Source organism: Lagopus leucura, unplaced genomic scaffold (assembly GCF_019238085.1).
Source record: "Lagopus leucura isolate 7727_CA_CO unplaced genomic scaffold, USGS_WTPT01 Super-Scaffold_1, whole genome shotgun sequence".
Classification (NCBI taxonomy): domain Eukaryota; kingdom Metazoa; phylum Chordata; class Aves; order Galliformes; family Phasianidae; genus Lagopus; species Lagopus leucura.
The window spans coordinates 7655132-7671476 of record NW_024962250.1 but is presented as its reverse complement, the minus strand read 5'-3'; the positions used below and the strand labels follow the sequence as shown (position 1 = coordinate 7671476).

The 16345-nt window shown below is 38.6% G+C and overlaps 1 protein-coding gene across 3 annotated transcripts in view; it reads right to left on the bottom strand.

Annotated features, from left to right (window-relative positions):
* Nucleotides 1-488: 488 nt before the first annotated feature.
* Nucleotides 489-16345, bottom strand: part of NUSAP1 (nucleolar and spindle associated protein 1) — a 35881-nt gene continuing 20024 nt past the window's right edge. For 2 of the 3 annotated variants that reach the window (XM_042868156.1, XM_042868166.1), the window contains exons 5-13: nucleotides 14580-14765; nucleotides 13571-13742; nucleotides 9895-9984; nucleotides 9169-9281; nucleotides 8063-8250; nucleotides 5998-6173; nucleotides 3149-3259; nucleotides 2496-2607; nucleotides 489-2038 (exon numbers count right to left, since the gene is read on the bottom strand). In XM_042868156.1, coding sequence (XP_042724090.1) covers nucleotides 1951-2038; nucleotides 2496-2607; nucleotides 3149-3259; nucleotides 5998-6173; nucleotides 8063-8250; nucleotides 9169-9281; nucleotides 9895-9984; nucleotides 13571-13742; nucleotides 14580-14738 — 1209 coding nt within the window. In that variant the 5' untranslated portion in view covers nucleotides 14739-14765 and the 3' untranslated portion in view covers nucleotides 489-1950. Of the gene's footprint in view, nucleotides 2039-2495; nucleotides 2608-3148; nucleotides 3260-5997; nucleotides 6174-8062; nucleotides 8251-9168; nucleotides 9282-9894; nucleotides 9985-13570; nucleotides 13743-14579; nucleotides 14766-16007; nucleotides 16074-16345 lie in introns of all 3 variants that reach the window. The other variant, XM_042868149.1, reaches the window with a different exon arrangement.

The following is a 16345-nucleotide window of genomic DNA, read 5'->3' as shown; positions in this document are numbered from 1 at the left end:
TTTGTACTCAGTTTGATTTTCTAATACACTGTTTATAGGGCTGTAAAAGACTTGAAAAATAGGTTGTAACTGGAGAAGTTACAGTGTGAATTAATACAGTGATAATACTGCTGAAGTGTGTCACAGCTTCTGAAATTTACAAAAGAACAGGACCTGAAATATGTTAGACTTGAACTTTTGGCACCGTAAGGAACTAAAAGAAAAACCTGCTGCTGCCATGAGCAAACAGTAGCACTGAAGCAGATTTAGCTCTTATTTTAGAGTTATGGGTGATAAGAGCTACAAAGCAGTAAGACTAAGCTGTTAAACAGAAGTAAGGTTCCAGGCACTGGCAATTCCTTAGAAATGCACCTCAGCTTTATTAACACTCTTACCCACAGCCTATGGCCCAGGAAGAACAGGTGATGCTTTTCTGCAGTGTTGTTAGTTAACTGTGTTGCAGAAAGGCACAGTGTCAAGAGGTGGGGCAAATGCTCAGTTCCCCAACCCCTCTTTTTTGTCATCCTCAGTAATTTAAGAAATACTTTAAAGAACAATTGCTGAATGGTTTCATTTCAGATGTCACAAACAGTCTAGTCAAAGCCTTGACATCATTTAGTGTCCCCTCCTTAAATGTGCCTTAAAAAAACTAATCTTAGCTCTGCCTTATACGGAGACCACAACAAAGCAAGTTGACACCATCTTGCATCAGCAGTTTCCTCTTGCACAGATTTAGATTAAGAGCAGAAGGGGAGCAAAGCTTATATTTCCTAATGGTGTCAGAACACTAATGCATTCACAAAAGGGTATGCAGGCAAATCAGTACAGAAACAAATCTGTTCAGAGATAACTGAGTAACGTGCAAACAGAACTGGTGCTACACTAAGGAGGTAGGAAGAGGTAGTCATAATAGATAACTGGTAATAAACAAGGTATGTACAAAAAAATTTATTTCCCCCCCCATTTGGTTTATAAAAACAATTAAGCTTTATGTTTCAGCATTTGATATGACAGCACTGAAGTATTTGCTCACCTTGTATTTTTGAAGTACAAGTATTTGCTGAGATTACAACTGCTGAGTTACCTTTCCAGTCACGGTTTCATCCATAACACATCCAAATAGCTTTTCTGAGCCTTTTTTTTTTTTTTTTTTTAAATAACATTAGTTTTTGCATTTAAGGCATTTAAACATCTCACCCTTCTTAACATCTTCGAAGTATTTCAATTGTTTTTTTCAATCATCTGTTTATTCTAGAAAGGACCAAGCCCAACCATAACTGATCTAAGCATCCAGTACTGGTTTGTAAAGCCACTTTTCATCTGTGAACTTACTTAAAAAAAAAATTCATAATTCTGCTATGCCTTGTAGTTTTCTGTAAACGTTGTAGATTTCCAGAAAGCATGCGTATTTCTTTCCCTGGAGATTCCCTACCATTTCACAGATCTACGGTAGGACACACTGAACAGTTGCTACAGGTTTTAAGGATCCACTTGGAGAGCAGAGCAAGCAGATATCTCAATTCCTTTAATTGACCAGTGGAATGTTTTGAAGCTTGCAATCCAAACTATGCGTTCTAGTGGATAACAAACATTTTGGTGAAGTCTGCACCAAGTTACTAGGAGGTTCCACGAGCATCTCTTTCCTACTTGCCTTTTCTCCTTTGACATCTTTTAGTTACATGAGATACATAGTGTGATACATAGCAACATTACAAAATATCAGTAACCAACTGGAGAGTTCTGCAGCTAGAGACAGTTCTCCAAGGAGATGAGAGTTCTAAACATTTAAGAGCTTAGGAGCTGATTAGTAAAACGTTATGCTCAGATGCACTGTAAGGTCTTATTCAGTCATCTGTGGATTCTACCTAGCTAATAAACAACCTGACCCATACTCTGAAGCACAAACAGCACAAATATTTACATGAGAGAAACAGTATTTACAAGTGAGATCCTAGCTATTTCTGATTTTACCTAACCCATAGATAGTCCTCTACGGTTTCTAAGAGCCTGAGCTTTCTTCTTTTTTCTCTCCTGCTCATGCTTCTCCCGCCTGTCTTCCCTAAAGGAGAAAAAGGAGAGAGACCATTTCAGATTACAGTAAGAGTAAAAATAGAAGCAACCTCAGAAATATGAAGTTAACCAGGGCTTAATACCTGTTCTAACAGTGTGCAACATTAGCTATGCAAAAGAAGACTGCTCCAGTGAGACATTAGTCTGAATATTTAGATTCAGTTGAAATACTTAAGCTTAGATGCACAGGTCTAGCACTCAAGGTAGCAACTCATCAATACCCAGTTTCTTTTGAGATAAATCACCCAGTGCAGGAATTGTTTGCTTCTCACAGAAGGAGATCTATCAAGTCCATAGCTGCTAGATAGGTATTGAACTACAATATGAATACAAAAAGTGTTCTTTCCTGAACTGTATATTTTAATGCTCAAAGAGATAATCGAGTCATGATGTTATTTTAAATGACACTATTCATAAAAAGCTGTTGTACAAAGTGTTGTACTGACCTTGTCTGGAGATGTGGCTGTTTGTAGTCTCTCTTATGTGAAGTGATGCTGCTGTTGACAGACCTCTTTGGGGGAGCATTTTCCTTAAGTTCTCCCCAAGGTTTTAGCCGTCCTACAAATTAGAGGCAAAGAGAGGATACTGAACTACTACAGCTTAGCAACAGCGTGCTTAACAACTTCTTGTGAATTTTACACTAGCTAGCTTCTCCTTGGATGGTTTCCTTTGAGAGAAAATGCCTCTTCTGCTGCATAATACATTAGCTTCATCAGCCCATTTCTTATGAGCAGTTTTCCAGGTAGCAGTCTCTATGCAACAAACACTTCAGATGTTTTGCTTTTCCTAAGAAAGTGCACTTTTTAAGCTAGCATTATTGTGTACAGAATTATCCATATATTCTGTATATCCAACATAATACAAGAATGTTTACTACTCTATTTATGAAACTTTTGTTAGAGATTTTTTTCTCCAGTAGGGAGACTCTCAGAACACACAAAGTAGGACTTTCATATCAGTGCACAAACTATGTGGAAATCTCAAGAAATAGGGTAAAAAAAAGAAAGCCAATTCACACCACGATGTAGAAGGTTTGCTCAGTGGCTTATTTTATGAACACTTTGCTATAAATAACACTACCAATGCATGATCACAGTACCTTTGTGTGGTTGATACCGAAGCGGCCTTGAAAGACTTGCTTTGAGATCAAATATCTTCTTCGTACTTGAGGGTTCTGCAGATTGAGCTGCGAACTTGAACGGGGTAATAGCTACAAAAGGCATCAAGATATCATATTTACTAATGGTAGCAGGAACATCGATGTACAAAGCAACTCAGGAAGTATCTGAGGACCATGTGACAACTGTCAAGACTAAATTGTTATTAAACACTGCCTTCTGCCACTAAAGAAGAAATTGCAAACAGCTCACTGGCAAAAGGAAGCTTCCAGAGAGGGCAGAAGTCGTGAAATACCTTTTTGCTCTGATTTTAGATAGCATTCTGGTAAGCAGCAGATCTGCTACACCTCAGGTCAGTTGAAGTCATTCTCACATTAGTTCAGAATCCCTGGACTCACTGATCACACTGTAACTCTCACTTTACTAACATCTAAAAGCACACATAACACTGTATGTCATGTTAGTAGCTTCTCACTGTTGATGCAAGAGGAACAGCCTACAGCCATGAGTAGGTAAGTGAATTAGTTATGTGGCAATGCACTGTATCTGCTCCACACAGCTCACAGCACAGCCAGCCCCTCACCATCAGGGCAGCAGCTCCACAGCCATTACTCAGCAACAACCAGTCAGCCTTGTGCTATTAACCCCATCTGTGCTGAGACCAGGGCACAGGGGGTGGTGCAGTGCCAGCTCGAGGAGCAGCAAATAAGTTCCTGCATTTTGACACACTGGCTAAACAGTCCTGTGAACAGCCAAAGAAATGCAGCCATGCTTTTCATTTCGATGAAAGAATTGAGAACAGGTTTCAAGACTGCCAAAAAAATTATCAATTTTTTTGGTCTATTTGCACTTCCGTTTTCAGTCAACATAAATGTGTGTTCTGTACATTTTCAAATGAAACAGATAAAGTTGCAATCAGATGCTCAACTTGAAACTGATCGTGTCTCTCTGCTGGATTTCTGCACGCACTCTTACCAGAGAGAAATACCTCTGACTTCACATCATGTCTTATTCATGCCATCGCCTTTTTGGCAGTAAACAGTTTGTGAACAACTCTTGTGCTTTCAAGGATGAAGCATAGGAGTAAAATTTCATCAGAAATCTCCTCACTAGAAGTACAGCTCTGCCACTGAGCGTGGCTAATGCATTAGTTTAGCAAAACCAACATCCACTGGTGTTTTTCTTTTGCTCTCAATTGTTATGTTTTAATAAAAAATATTAAGATTTAAATGTTTTGTTACTGATGCGTGTTAATTACAGTATATATTGTACAAGGGCTGCTCCAAAAGTAATGCCTCCTATTTTATTATGTTGGCCAATGATGTCAGACATGGATGTTGGTGGTACAGCAGCAGAGGTGGAACCTTCCCACCAATATTCCATTACTTCTTGTTGTTGCGTGACAACAACAAGACAGACACCAGTTTGTCAGACTACCCCTCTGCTGCCATGGAAGCAAAGGTGTAGAAATGAATTCCTCCTTGTGGAAAAAGCAGCACACGTTCACATTTGTTGATGCTTAGCTGAATGCTTATGGAGGCCAAACAGCAGTTGTGAAGAGTGTGTGGAGACTTTTTTTTTAAAAAAACAAAAACAAAAACAACCAAACAAATATAGCATGTAGGTGCTTGTTCATTGCTTGCAAAACGCAGAGCAAATGGTGATTATGTTGAAAAATAGCATTTTGTAGCTGAGAATTTGCTCTATCAAACAGTGCCACTGTGCTCTTTTCATCCATTGAGGTTTCAAAGAAATTAAATAGGAGGCATTACTTTTGGAGTAATCTACATATATGCAGCCCAATGCATTTCCTTCTCACTCAGTGTGGCCAAGGCAAGCCAAAAGGCTGGACATTCATGCTTTAATGAGAACATGCAGCCTTTTTTTGTCTTTCATGCCACTTAACAACTTACACTAAACTTGTAAACACAGTTCTGTAGCCAGAGAGGAATGTATTATGGCTCACTCAAACTGATTCTGTGCTGAGGTTTAAGTTATGCTTTAGATGTTAGTTCCTCAGCTCAGCTGCTTGAGGTGCCCCAAACCATATACTGAAAACAAGATTTTATCAGTTTTACCCTTATCTGTTTTTAAGCATGAGAGAAACTGACAATTATTTTGCTAAGCTCATTTCTGTTCTTTTAGGATAGCAATTCTTACCTTTACAATAACAACTGGGATACCAAAACAGACTCCCCTAAAATGACTAAGCAATACCATATACAGCCCCCTGCATTTTTCTAGTCCTTCAGAGGAAATAGATTATTTCCTTGTCTCTGCATATTTGTTTGGAAAAGAGGATTTTCACATTTAAGGAGAAGAAACGAATAAAGACAAGAAAACATCAGCAGTGGGACCTCCAGCTGCCACCCCAACAAAAAGAATATCAGTATTGTCATACATACTGAGAGGTCAAGAACTTAAAGCTGATGTACTTAGTGATGCTGGGGCATCAATTCTTAGCAATGCTTTGCTGTTGCAGATTGCTAGTGATCAAAAGACTTATTTTCCCTACAGACAGGGTTTTATAGGGTTTTGGATTCCAAACTAACTAGGATTGCTGAGGTGATGATATCAGATTGTCTTAAGATGTGTGCATCCTACAAGGAGAATGAGACCTCTGAGAAGACATCAAGCCCGCATCTTCAGTGACAATCAGAAATCTGGAAACTGAAGGAAATAAATTACTGCAGTTTCTAAAGAATCACTCATTCATTACTGGATTAAATTGAAATGTGTAATCTATTAGGTTACAGGTCCACAGGTTATACAAACATTCAATAAAACATGTCTTGATGTGAAAGAGACAAGTATTTAGTAACTACTTTACCCTTTAATGCAGGCAGATCATTATTTCTCGTGCTTCTCTTGCTGTTTTTTGCATTTAGGGGTTCACAGCTCTTCTGGCTGTCAGGTGTGCAGATCTCTTCCACGTATGGAGACATCCTAGATGGAGTCTTAGTAAGAGAACGTTTATGTTCATTATCTTTTGTGGCTTCAGAGAACCTGAAAGTTAGAGATAATCAAGAAAAGTCACCTGCAAGGAATGCAAGCAATGTCACAAAACAAGGAGCAAGTGTTGCACTTACAATAAAGCTGGTAACTAGCAAAGACATTCACAGGTAACAAACTGCACTAAAAATACCTTTGACAATTTTCAGCTTGTGAACCATCATTAACAACTGTAAATAACAGTGGAAATTTTAAAGAGGTGACTATCTTGTTATTTCAGAAATCAAATGTATTTGGATGCAATAAACTAACTGCATACTAAGAACTGTGTGCTGCAAATGTAAATAGACACATTTTTAAGTATACATGTGTGAGATCATGAAATAAATTTAAAATCTTTTGTGAATTAATAGTCTCATCAATAAAGATACTGAGCTGAAAGCCTGCAAGATACAGGAAAAAAAAAAGTTAATATTGAAGAGAACTGTATTTCAAGCAAGTTCGTGGATGTGCATTTGCATTCCATTACATTTTTGGACAAATGACATGGAAATAAATTCTGAAAGAGCTTCAATTTACGCACTGTGAAAGAATCAAGTAGGGCTGCAGCAGGGAGTAAAAAAACATGCAACACGAAGCACAGAGACAGAATGAGTTATTTTTGTTTGTTGTCACTTCCACAGGAAGAAAGAAAGTGGTACAGAGTAATTGAAATAGGATAATAGGAAGAAAAAGCATGGAAATCAAAATTGCACATTTAAAATAGAAACAAAGCCATCTGGATTCAGTTTGATATTTCAAGGAACGTTTGGTCTTGAATTCTCAACAGTCAAATAACTTGATAGGAAAAGTTACAAGTCCAATAATGTAAATAAATCATTAGGAGTTGGTCAATAATGGAAGATGTACTGACTCAACAGTAGAAAAAAACCACATGCGTAGTATTTATTCAGGGACCAAAAAATAGTCCCAGCAATTATTCACTTGGCACACAGCTATTAGGAAGTGAAGGTTATCAGAAAAATTCAAAGGAATGCAATAGAGACACAAGATTCACCTGTCATTAGTAGAGTGATAAGTACAAAATACAGAGTGTCTAAATCTGAACTTCAGCTGCTGTAGAAAGCCCAGTGAAAGCAAGTAGTTGGTGTCAGTACAACAATTAGAAGCCAGGAAAAACAGCAGAAAAAATGGCTTTTGCCAAAAAGAAAAACGTGCAAAAGAATACTTTTAGGGACTGTATTTTCAATTCTTTAAGAAGATTTTTTTCCTCAAGACCCAGAAAAATCACTATTAAGCTATTAAAAGAATTACTTATAATAAAAAAAATAATCAGGAGATGTTAATATAACTGCTTACTTATAAAAATAATGAAGCATGCATAGTATCTTAAATGTAAACAAGGTGAGGCTTAATAACATCAGCTCATTTATTTAGCAAGTCGTTATGACTTTCTGGCATCAGTTTGGTGCCTATCTGTTAAAAGCAACCTACTTATATCAGTTGATCACAAGATGAAGCCCTACTGTGCTATGGGCACAGAGTATCTGAAGTCACTGCAAGTTTCACCTGGGATACTACATAAAGCTCTGGTTAAATCATCTCAAAGAGGAATTAATCCAAATATAGGAGACACTATTAAGTTGCTGACAAAACTGAATGCCTACACAGTGAGAGAGGGAAAAAAAAAAATATTGATTGGTTTGCTTAGGAAAATGAAGGTTGGAAGTGAGACAAATTTCCTCTGCAGTCAAACATCTAAATAAAGAATCAAGATAAAAACATTTACTGTATTGCCTAAAGCTGTCAGTTCTATCTTTCAGCCTAGCTTTCTATCTGTACCTGGGTCATACTTGGAATAGTAATAAAGTAGTCAAATCACCGTCTACGTTTTTTATTTTCAACGTGTCATATTACATTAGTGACAGCTTCATTCTTATTACCTGACATTCATTTTGGTTGTTGAGAGAACAGAAGGATTAAATGAAGATTTCCTAGGCAAAATACTTTGACTTCCAGTGTTCAGCAAACCGCGTGGTGAGCGTCGCAGGTTACTGGGAGTGCAGGTGCCAGAGAATCTGCCTCGTTCTGGATTGGGGCTGAATAACAACGTTTTGCCACTGCTGTGTTTCTAGGGAAAAGCAAATTGGGAGTCAGCACAATCTGCTAGAAGTTTTTCCATCGAGAAGGCAGTTAAGAAGTGGGGAAACTATAGTGTGTATGACAACCACACCGTCTCTTATGCTTTGAAAGGGAACAGGAGGGAAGTGTTTTAATCTTAAGATTTTACACAATTAAATTCATCTGAAAGCATATATTGTAGAAGTGCTACAAAGTGCCTTTTTCTGGTGCCCTTCAATGATTTGGGTTTTTTTGGCCAGCATCTGCCAAAATCACTTCTCTTAAGCATACATTCATACACTGTATGCCTTAAAGAAAGAGAAACGTAACGTTCAGAAGTTCAGTGTTACTATTTTGGTATATCCAGTGACATCCATCTATTCACTGACACATTGCTGTTGCTTCATAAAACTGCCGTGCCCAGAAAGAAGCTTCCCTTACAGGTGTCAGATGTGCACTAACTCAAAGCCACTGGAAGCTACACATTACCTACTAAAGGATTAGTAGGTAACGTATGTAGTCATTGGCAAAGGTTCTTTAAAGCACAAAAAAACCCTTTGTTTAATCCCTATTTTTTGGAAAACAACCCATCCCATGTTATGTTCTGCTGCAATTCAGAAATGCCTGTTACCAGAAGTTCCAGGAGACCCTTTCACAAGTAACCGTGAATTACATTTTACACAAGGGTATCAAACTATTTATTGTTTCCTATAACTATTTATAACCATACTCAATTAACAAATAAGTTACATCAAACTACTACAGAAACTGCATAGAACCAGTTACACAGGACTCCAATCAGAGAGCTCCATCACATATGCACAAGGCCAGCTTCTCAGTTCTGAAGAGGCTTTGTGGGAAACTTAAGGAGAGCCTTTGTGGAAGTAAAAATATGGCAACAATGAAAGTTTTGTTTGTTAGCACTTACCTTGGCTTCACTGAGGGAACTACTGCAGGTCTCACGCATTTTTTTCTTCCTCTCAATGTAATCAGCAATGGACTCCATTTTCTTGAAGTGAGCTTCGTGCAGCCTTTTAAAGTCTAAGAAGTTCCAAAAGTAATAGGAGTCATGCATCTAACAGACTCCTAAGGAAGCTTTCTACAACACAGAAAGTTTACAACACCGACTGTTATGGCCTCAAAGACCATAGCATATTCCTCTAAGTAAGGTTGGGGTACCCACAGGTAAGTGAATAGCATGCAACAACATCTACATCAGCAACACGGTTACATGGTGGGTGCTCTAGAGAATTCCAGGGTCAAAGGAAAAAAGATAAATACTTCCATTGTCAAGTAATAAGAAAAAAAAGTGAGTATTCTACAAAATGATGAATTGTTATCACAACTGTAGTATTGATAAAGTAAAAAACAAGTAGGAATCGGGAGTCAGAGCACACCTTCCTACTCTTTGGTGTTTTGAAAACTCCAAGTGTAAGTGTTTTATCCAGAAAACACCAAATAAACAAGTGGGAAGATACATATCAGTGTAATTTTTGGTGTTCTGGGTTTGTTTTGTTTTTCTGCTTTGCTTTTTAAAGAGAAGACAGCCTCTTAGTTCATAGAAACCAGATTTGTATTTTTGCAAAACCTGCAATTCATCTCTCTTCATACACAGGCAATAATTTCTCTTTTTAAGCATGGAAGATTATCTTACTTGGTGTAGTAGCTTTCAGCCCTGTTTTCCCAGGCTTAGATGCACCACCAACATACATAGGAATCTTCTGTCCTCCAGGATGAGGATCACCTGGCACAGTAAGATTAAACAAAACTATTACAACTACTAGAAAAATATTTCAACATCACTATAGCTCTTTATTAAAGCACTTGTGGCAAAACACACCTCATCGCCTCAAAGTGGTTTAGGTTTCAAGAAATAAAACCTCATTTGAAGTAGATAAGTCCTAAGTATCTCAGGAGCTTGGGTTAGGTCGCTTAATGAGTGCAAGAAATAAAGAAATGTTCCTCGCGAGGAGTCCAAGTTCAAAGGAAACGGGAAAGAGAAGCAGAAAGATCATAAATGGGATCCCTTAGATAACTTCCCCGCCTTTAATTTCTAAAGCAGTGCAATTTCTAAAGCGGCGGTGACCTCTCCAGAGGAGGAAAGTGGGTGCTGCTGATCTGTGCAGGGTCCTGGAGAGAGGATGCGCTCTCAATTACTGAGGGAGTTGGAGTAATGCGAATGGGACCTGGAGAGTTTTCCTTTCTCTAACACTAACCTTACTAATACTTCACTTTGTCCTCTTAAGGCAGTCTTAGGTCAAAGGGAAATAGGGTATGGTAATGCCTGCTGTTTTTACTAGCAGAGAGGTTAGGAGTTGCAAGAAGAATTCCTTAACTAAGGATCCTATAAGTGTAGCAGAACAATTAGATCAATTTCTAGGGCCTAATTTGTACTCATGGATGGAAATGATGTTTATCATTGATATGTTGATTATTGGAGAAGGAGGTTGGCAGCTATGCAAGTGTGGGAAATGAATACAAAGGGAAGGTTGGGCTCTGGAGGGAGGCAGAGAGAGGAAGGATCCTGAGGATAAATTGTACTGATTATTGTCACTGTCTTTGTGATTGTTAAATGTTTATGTCCTGAAGGTGTTGTGTTATGTTGTGTACGAGGCTGTTATGGAACAAGGGGTGTCTAAAGTGATATGAGAAGACCCCTTGGGTTGTATTTTGGCTCACTGGAGAAACATTGTTGGTGAGCCAGGGGGAATATTGAATAAGAAACCAGGAACGTAAATGGAGTAATGGGACCAGTTGTATAATTGAGTATCCTAATCATGAGACCAAGTGCTGGGTGGTTGTGGAAGTTGAGGAATTGTGTTGTTTGATTTGTGGATTTTGAAGGCACTAGGAGAAACTGTCTTAATGGTATGTGGAAATTATGTGGAAATGCAGTTTTAATGGTATATGAAAATGCAGAAATGCAGTTTTAATGGGATGTGGAAATTGTGTGGAAATGCAACTTTTAATGGTATGTGGAAATTGTGTGGAAATGCAATTTTAATGGTATGCAGAAATGCAGTTGTTAACGGTATATGGAAATTATGTGGAAATGCAGTTTTTAATGGTATGTGGAAATGCAGTTTTTAATGGTATGTGGAATTGCAGTTGAGGGTACAAATAGTGGAATTGTGGAAAAACAAACAAACAAACAAACAAATGGCAAAAAGGTTAAGGAAAACAGTGAGTTTGGGATATTAGAGTTGGGCCGGCAGGAGAACACATCCCCGCACACCCCCCCCACTGCGGCTTATAAGAACAACTTGGAGTGGGAGAAAGAAGTGGGGGAGCCTCCCGCTGTGATGTGAAGGGTGCAGTGCTTGTGAATGGGGATGGGACGGACATTGGAAGTGAGAATAGCCGGCATCTGCAGAGCTGGGGAAACCCGATATCCAGTGTGAGCACTGGAAGCCTGGGGAGAGAAGGGAGTGAAACTGAAATACAATGTTAGTAATGGCTGTGATGATGAGAGTTTGGAAAGTGAAAAGGGCTTGGGAAAAACAAACTGAGGAAGGCAAAGTTGAGCAAGGTTAACAGGGATGTCCTTACCTAGAAGAAGAGGTAAGAGGAGCCTGGAAGGACACAGGGAGAGTTCTACCCTGCCAGGACTGAAAGCAGCAGGGGAAGCAGGGTGAAGAGGTTTATTTTCTGGTACCTCTGGGTGCCTCTTATCTGTGCTACATCAAGAATTATACCTGTAGATGATTTTCGTAATAGTTGTAGCAGCTACTGGCAAGAGAAGTTTACTTTTTTTTTTGGACCAATTAAATACAGGCTAGGAGAACAAGTAGGAATATATAAATTCTTGTACATGCCAGGTTCTCCAAAACAATTATTTGGGCATGACGTGTTAGAATAGTTGAATGTAGAGATCAAATTCAGTAGAGATAATTGGAGCTACTTGTCAAGCAAGACCAGTGGACTGAAAATTTTAAGTCTGGCTTTAACACAAACTGGGAAAAGCAATGTCGTACTCCCAGGAGTTACGTAAATCCTAAATTGGGTATACACAGGATTGCAGGCATCAGGGATGCCTGACAGAATCTAAAATGCAGCCCAATGAAAGTTAAGTTAAAGATGGGAGCCAGCCCAACCAGGGTAAAGCAATGCCCTTTGAGGATACAAGATTATAGGAGGATAAAAGAAATAAAAATAACTTTTTGGATTTTGGATTACTAATTGGATAGAAATCCAAATACAACACCCAATCTTGCAAATGAAAAATTGGATGGCAAGAACTATAGTTTGGTACAAGGTTTGAGAGCAATTAATAGAAAAGTTGAATATATACAACTCATGGTGTATATCTTTATTAACCAAGCTAAGGAATAAGCAGGTGGGGTTTACCGTTCTGGACTTGAAGTACACCTTTTTCTGCCTGGTTTTGCCAAAGAAAGTCTAAAATTATTTGCCTTTGAATAGGAAAACTCAAATATGGAGAGAAGAAAAAAAAAAAAATTAAAAGTAATAAAAAAATTACTTGGATTATTTCCAACAACAGCTATCTTACCATCTGAAGTTACAGTTGAGAGGAAAAAAATAAAAACTAAAGCAATACAGATACTTGTGGTTGCAGTTATGGGAAGAGATTAGCACTGCTTCAAGTGTCAATGTGAAACTAATTTTAGTACTGCTTCAGCCAAAGCATTTTTTTACGTATTTTATTTGCTTTTAAAAGAAGCTTCATAGAAAACTTTTGTTTTCTTAATTAGCTTTAAAGTTACATATGACCTCTAATAAGAAAGGCTTTAAATTCTATCAACCAGCAAAGATACCCATGGTACATCACAAGGACTGCGACACTTAACAGGAGGCAAATAATGGTACATGTCCAATAATTTTTTGTGAATCTATCAAGCAAGATAGGGAAGACAAACTTAATTCCTCTCTAGTTCAGCTGCATGCACAAAAGAGTGGAAGAGAAGCGAGTCCATATTTTCAGCAGCATCATGCTCTAAGGTCATGAAAATTTATCAGATACAAAAGCGATCCACCATTACACTGCCTAACAGCATCTGTGTGTTAACAAATTAACAAGGGTGTTGCCTGCATATCTTTTTATACTAGCTGTACTCCCAAGAAGGCAGTGAAAAAGCCCATTCACCCAAAGAAAAAGAATTAATACTGAGGCATTTTCACTTTTTGTGCTATTTGGCTCCTTTAAAAACTGGCATCTCAGGTGTATTCCAGAAGGCGCTGATCCTAAACAAAGCAGCAGGAGGATCAAATACACTCAGACTCCTTCACTGAAAACATTTGCGGACAAAAAATAACCTAAGTAGTAAATCTAAAGTACTACAAAGCTTATGTTTATGGAAGTTTTTACTTACGTTCTGCTCTAGTGCTTTTAGAAGTCCTGTTTGGCTGCTTCTTCTCAGCAGTAGCTGTGCTTGGATTCTCATCAGCTCTTTTTTTAGTAACTTGGTCCACATTTTGGAATGCCATTTTTTCCTTTCCACAATCACCCTGAGGCACTTCATTCTCCTTTGTTTCAGAATGCCCCTATGGTTAAGCATACTTCATTAAACTCTTTGTTCCACTTGAATATAAGAAAAGGATTTTGTTCTGAGAGCAGCTGGTCAGCGAAATGTGTGTCCAGAGAGGTGGGGTAACAGCCATGCTGAAGAGTTCTACAAAAAAATCAGCTCACATAAAACTCCAAGCATTGTGATCTAACCTCATAGCTGACCCTGCTTTCAGGGAGAGAATGAGGAAGAGGCTTTATGAAACACAATGTAAGTCAACCTAGGAAATATTTGTAATTATCTATATTAAGGCTTTTACCTGCACAGTTTCTAACATTCTAGCACAATGTTTCTTCTATTAACAAAATTATTTTCAAGAAAAAGTCCATTCAATTGCTATGTTACTTTTGACTATCACAGCTGTAGTTACCACTGGCTTTCATTTACTCATGCTGCTAAAAGGACCAACACCTCTCATGTCACCATTTCCCTACCATTAAGTTTTCTGCACAATTCTGACTTCACCCACTCACCCACCCAAATTGTGAAGCTCCAAACATTCAGATGTATACTATGATGAGCCAGCGAAATCAGTCCTACACTCAGTGTAGTAATCATGCACTTCCTCAGAAGGTTTTCTTTTCTTAGACTAATTTCATAAGTCATTTCTGTTCATTGTGGAGTAGCATACAGTCCAATTAGACAAGATCTGTGGTAAAAAGTACAAGTTCTTGTTTTCTGTACACCTACATACAAAAACGAAACCCTTACCTGCTAACCTGGTAGCAGAATTAATCAAGCCTTTATTTATTTATTTTAAATCTCTGGTTTCATTGCAAGACGCAGACACACAAAAGAAAGCAATACAAATTACCTCCTTCTCAACAGAGGGCCCTGTATTTTCTTCACTGTCATTAGCTTCCATATCAGAGCTCTTCTTTTTCCTGGTTGCTTTCTTTTCTTTACATCTTTTTGTGACAAAACGTGCTGGATTAGGCATAAATTCCTGCTGACAGCTCGGTTCAGAGTCCATTGAAGCAGGCACGCTTTTTTCAGAATTCTGTATCAGAAAAGTACCATAACATGGAATGCACATATAGCAGGTAGGCGCTCTAAAGGGACAGCTTCAACATTATTATTGGAAAAGGCACTTCACACAGACAAAAGCAAAAGTACACTTAAGTAGTACAGTAACTAACTTGGCAATATCTAGATTTCCTGAAACGCCTTAACTACATCTCCATGGAAAAGCTACGTAATGAAATAATTGCAGTACTTATATTCAGTAAGCGACTACTTATACAAAAAAGTAAACAGCCACTTAGTATTTGAGATCTGACTTGAACGAAGCTGCTATCCTCCAAAATCTGTTAAAATTATCCTACAGAAATATACACATACAAGCCACAAAAGACTACACAATTTCCTCATGAATTTAGAGAAGTAGATTATAAAGGCAAATTTTAATATGAGCTGTTTTAGAAAAAGTAGACACAAATTTATCAAAAGCATAAGGAAGTGTTAGATGCAATATTTTGGCTCATAGGAAACTTAATAAGAAAAGCAACTAATATAAATGAATAAAAGAAATATCAATTGTATTGAATCATAGAATGGTTTGGGTTGGAAAGGATCTCAAGGATCAGCAGGTTCCAACCCCCTTGCTACAGGCAGGGTTGCCAGCTGCTAGATTAAGTACTACTAGATCAGATTGCCCAGTGCCCTTTCCAACCCGGCCTTGAAAACCTCCAAGGTCACAATATCCATAACCTGTCTGGACAACCCATTCCAGCACTTCGCCATACTCTCAGTAAAAAAAACTTCTAAATCTATTTCCTAATCTAAATCTCCCTTCCTTTAGTTTATGACCATTTCCCCTTGTCTTGTCACTATCTACCCATGTAAAAAACTAACTTCCCTCGTGTGTATAGGCTCCCTTTGAATATTGTAAGGCCACAATGAGATCTTTCCACAGCTGCCTTTTTTGCTTTTGTTATAATGTCAGTGTAAGTGAATTGCAGATGTAAAATGCTTTGGGATTAGTTAGTATAGAATATAAAATGAAGAAGTTTAAACGTCAGTGGTTACAGGGAATAATTTTGTATTGATACTTAAAAAAAATAAACTTCAGGCAGAATTAATGCCTTCTGTTGTTCAGGAGGGCATGTCAAACATTCACACACACATCTATTAATACATGAGCGTGTTAAACTAAAAGTGCCCCTGAAAAAGTACTTTTATTACAATTAACACCACTAAAGCATTCTTTCTGAAAAAGAAGGGCTGCTTGATCATCTATTACCGTATTTTCATTTTCTTGCATTCTTCCTTGGAAGTGTTGCTTCAGCGCTTTCAACAGCTTGTCGGCCTGAAGAAAAACCAAAGCGACGGATGAACTAAACACTGCCTAAGAGACCGCCTGAACCCAGAGAGGGCTCATGCCGGCCTGGCCGCCCTGCCCAGCGCCAAGCGGACCGGGCCACAGCGCTGAGGCCACAACGGCCGCTGCCGCTCCCGGACACGCCGCCCGCCCCGCCGCCCTCAGCGCCAAAGGGACGCGGTTCCCTCAGCGCCAGCGACACCGCGGGGACGACGGCACCACGTTCCGGCACCACGTTCCGGCACCACGTTCCGGCACCA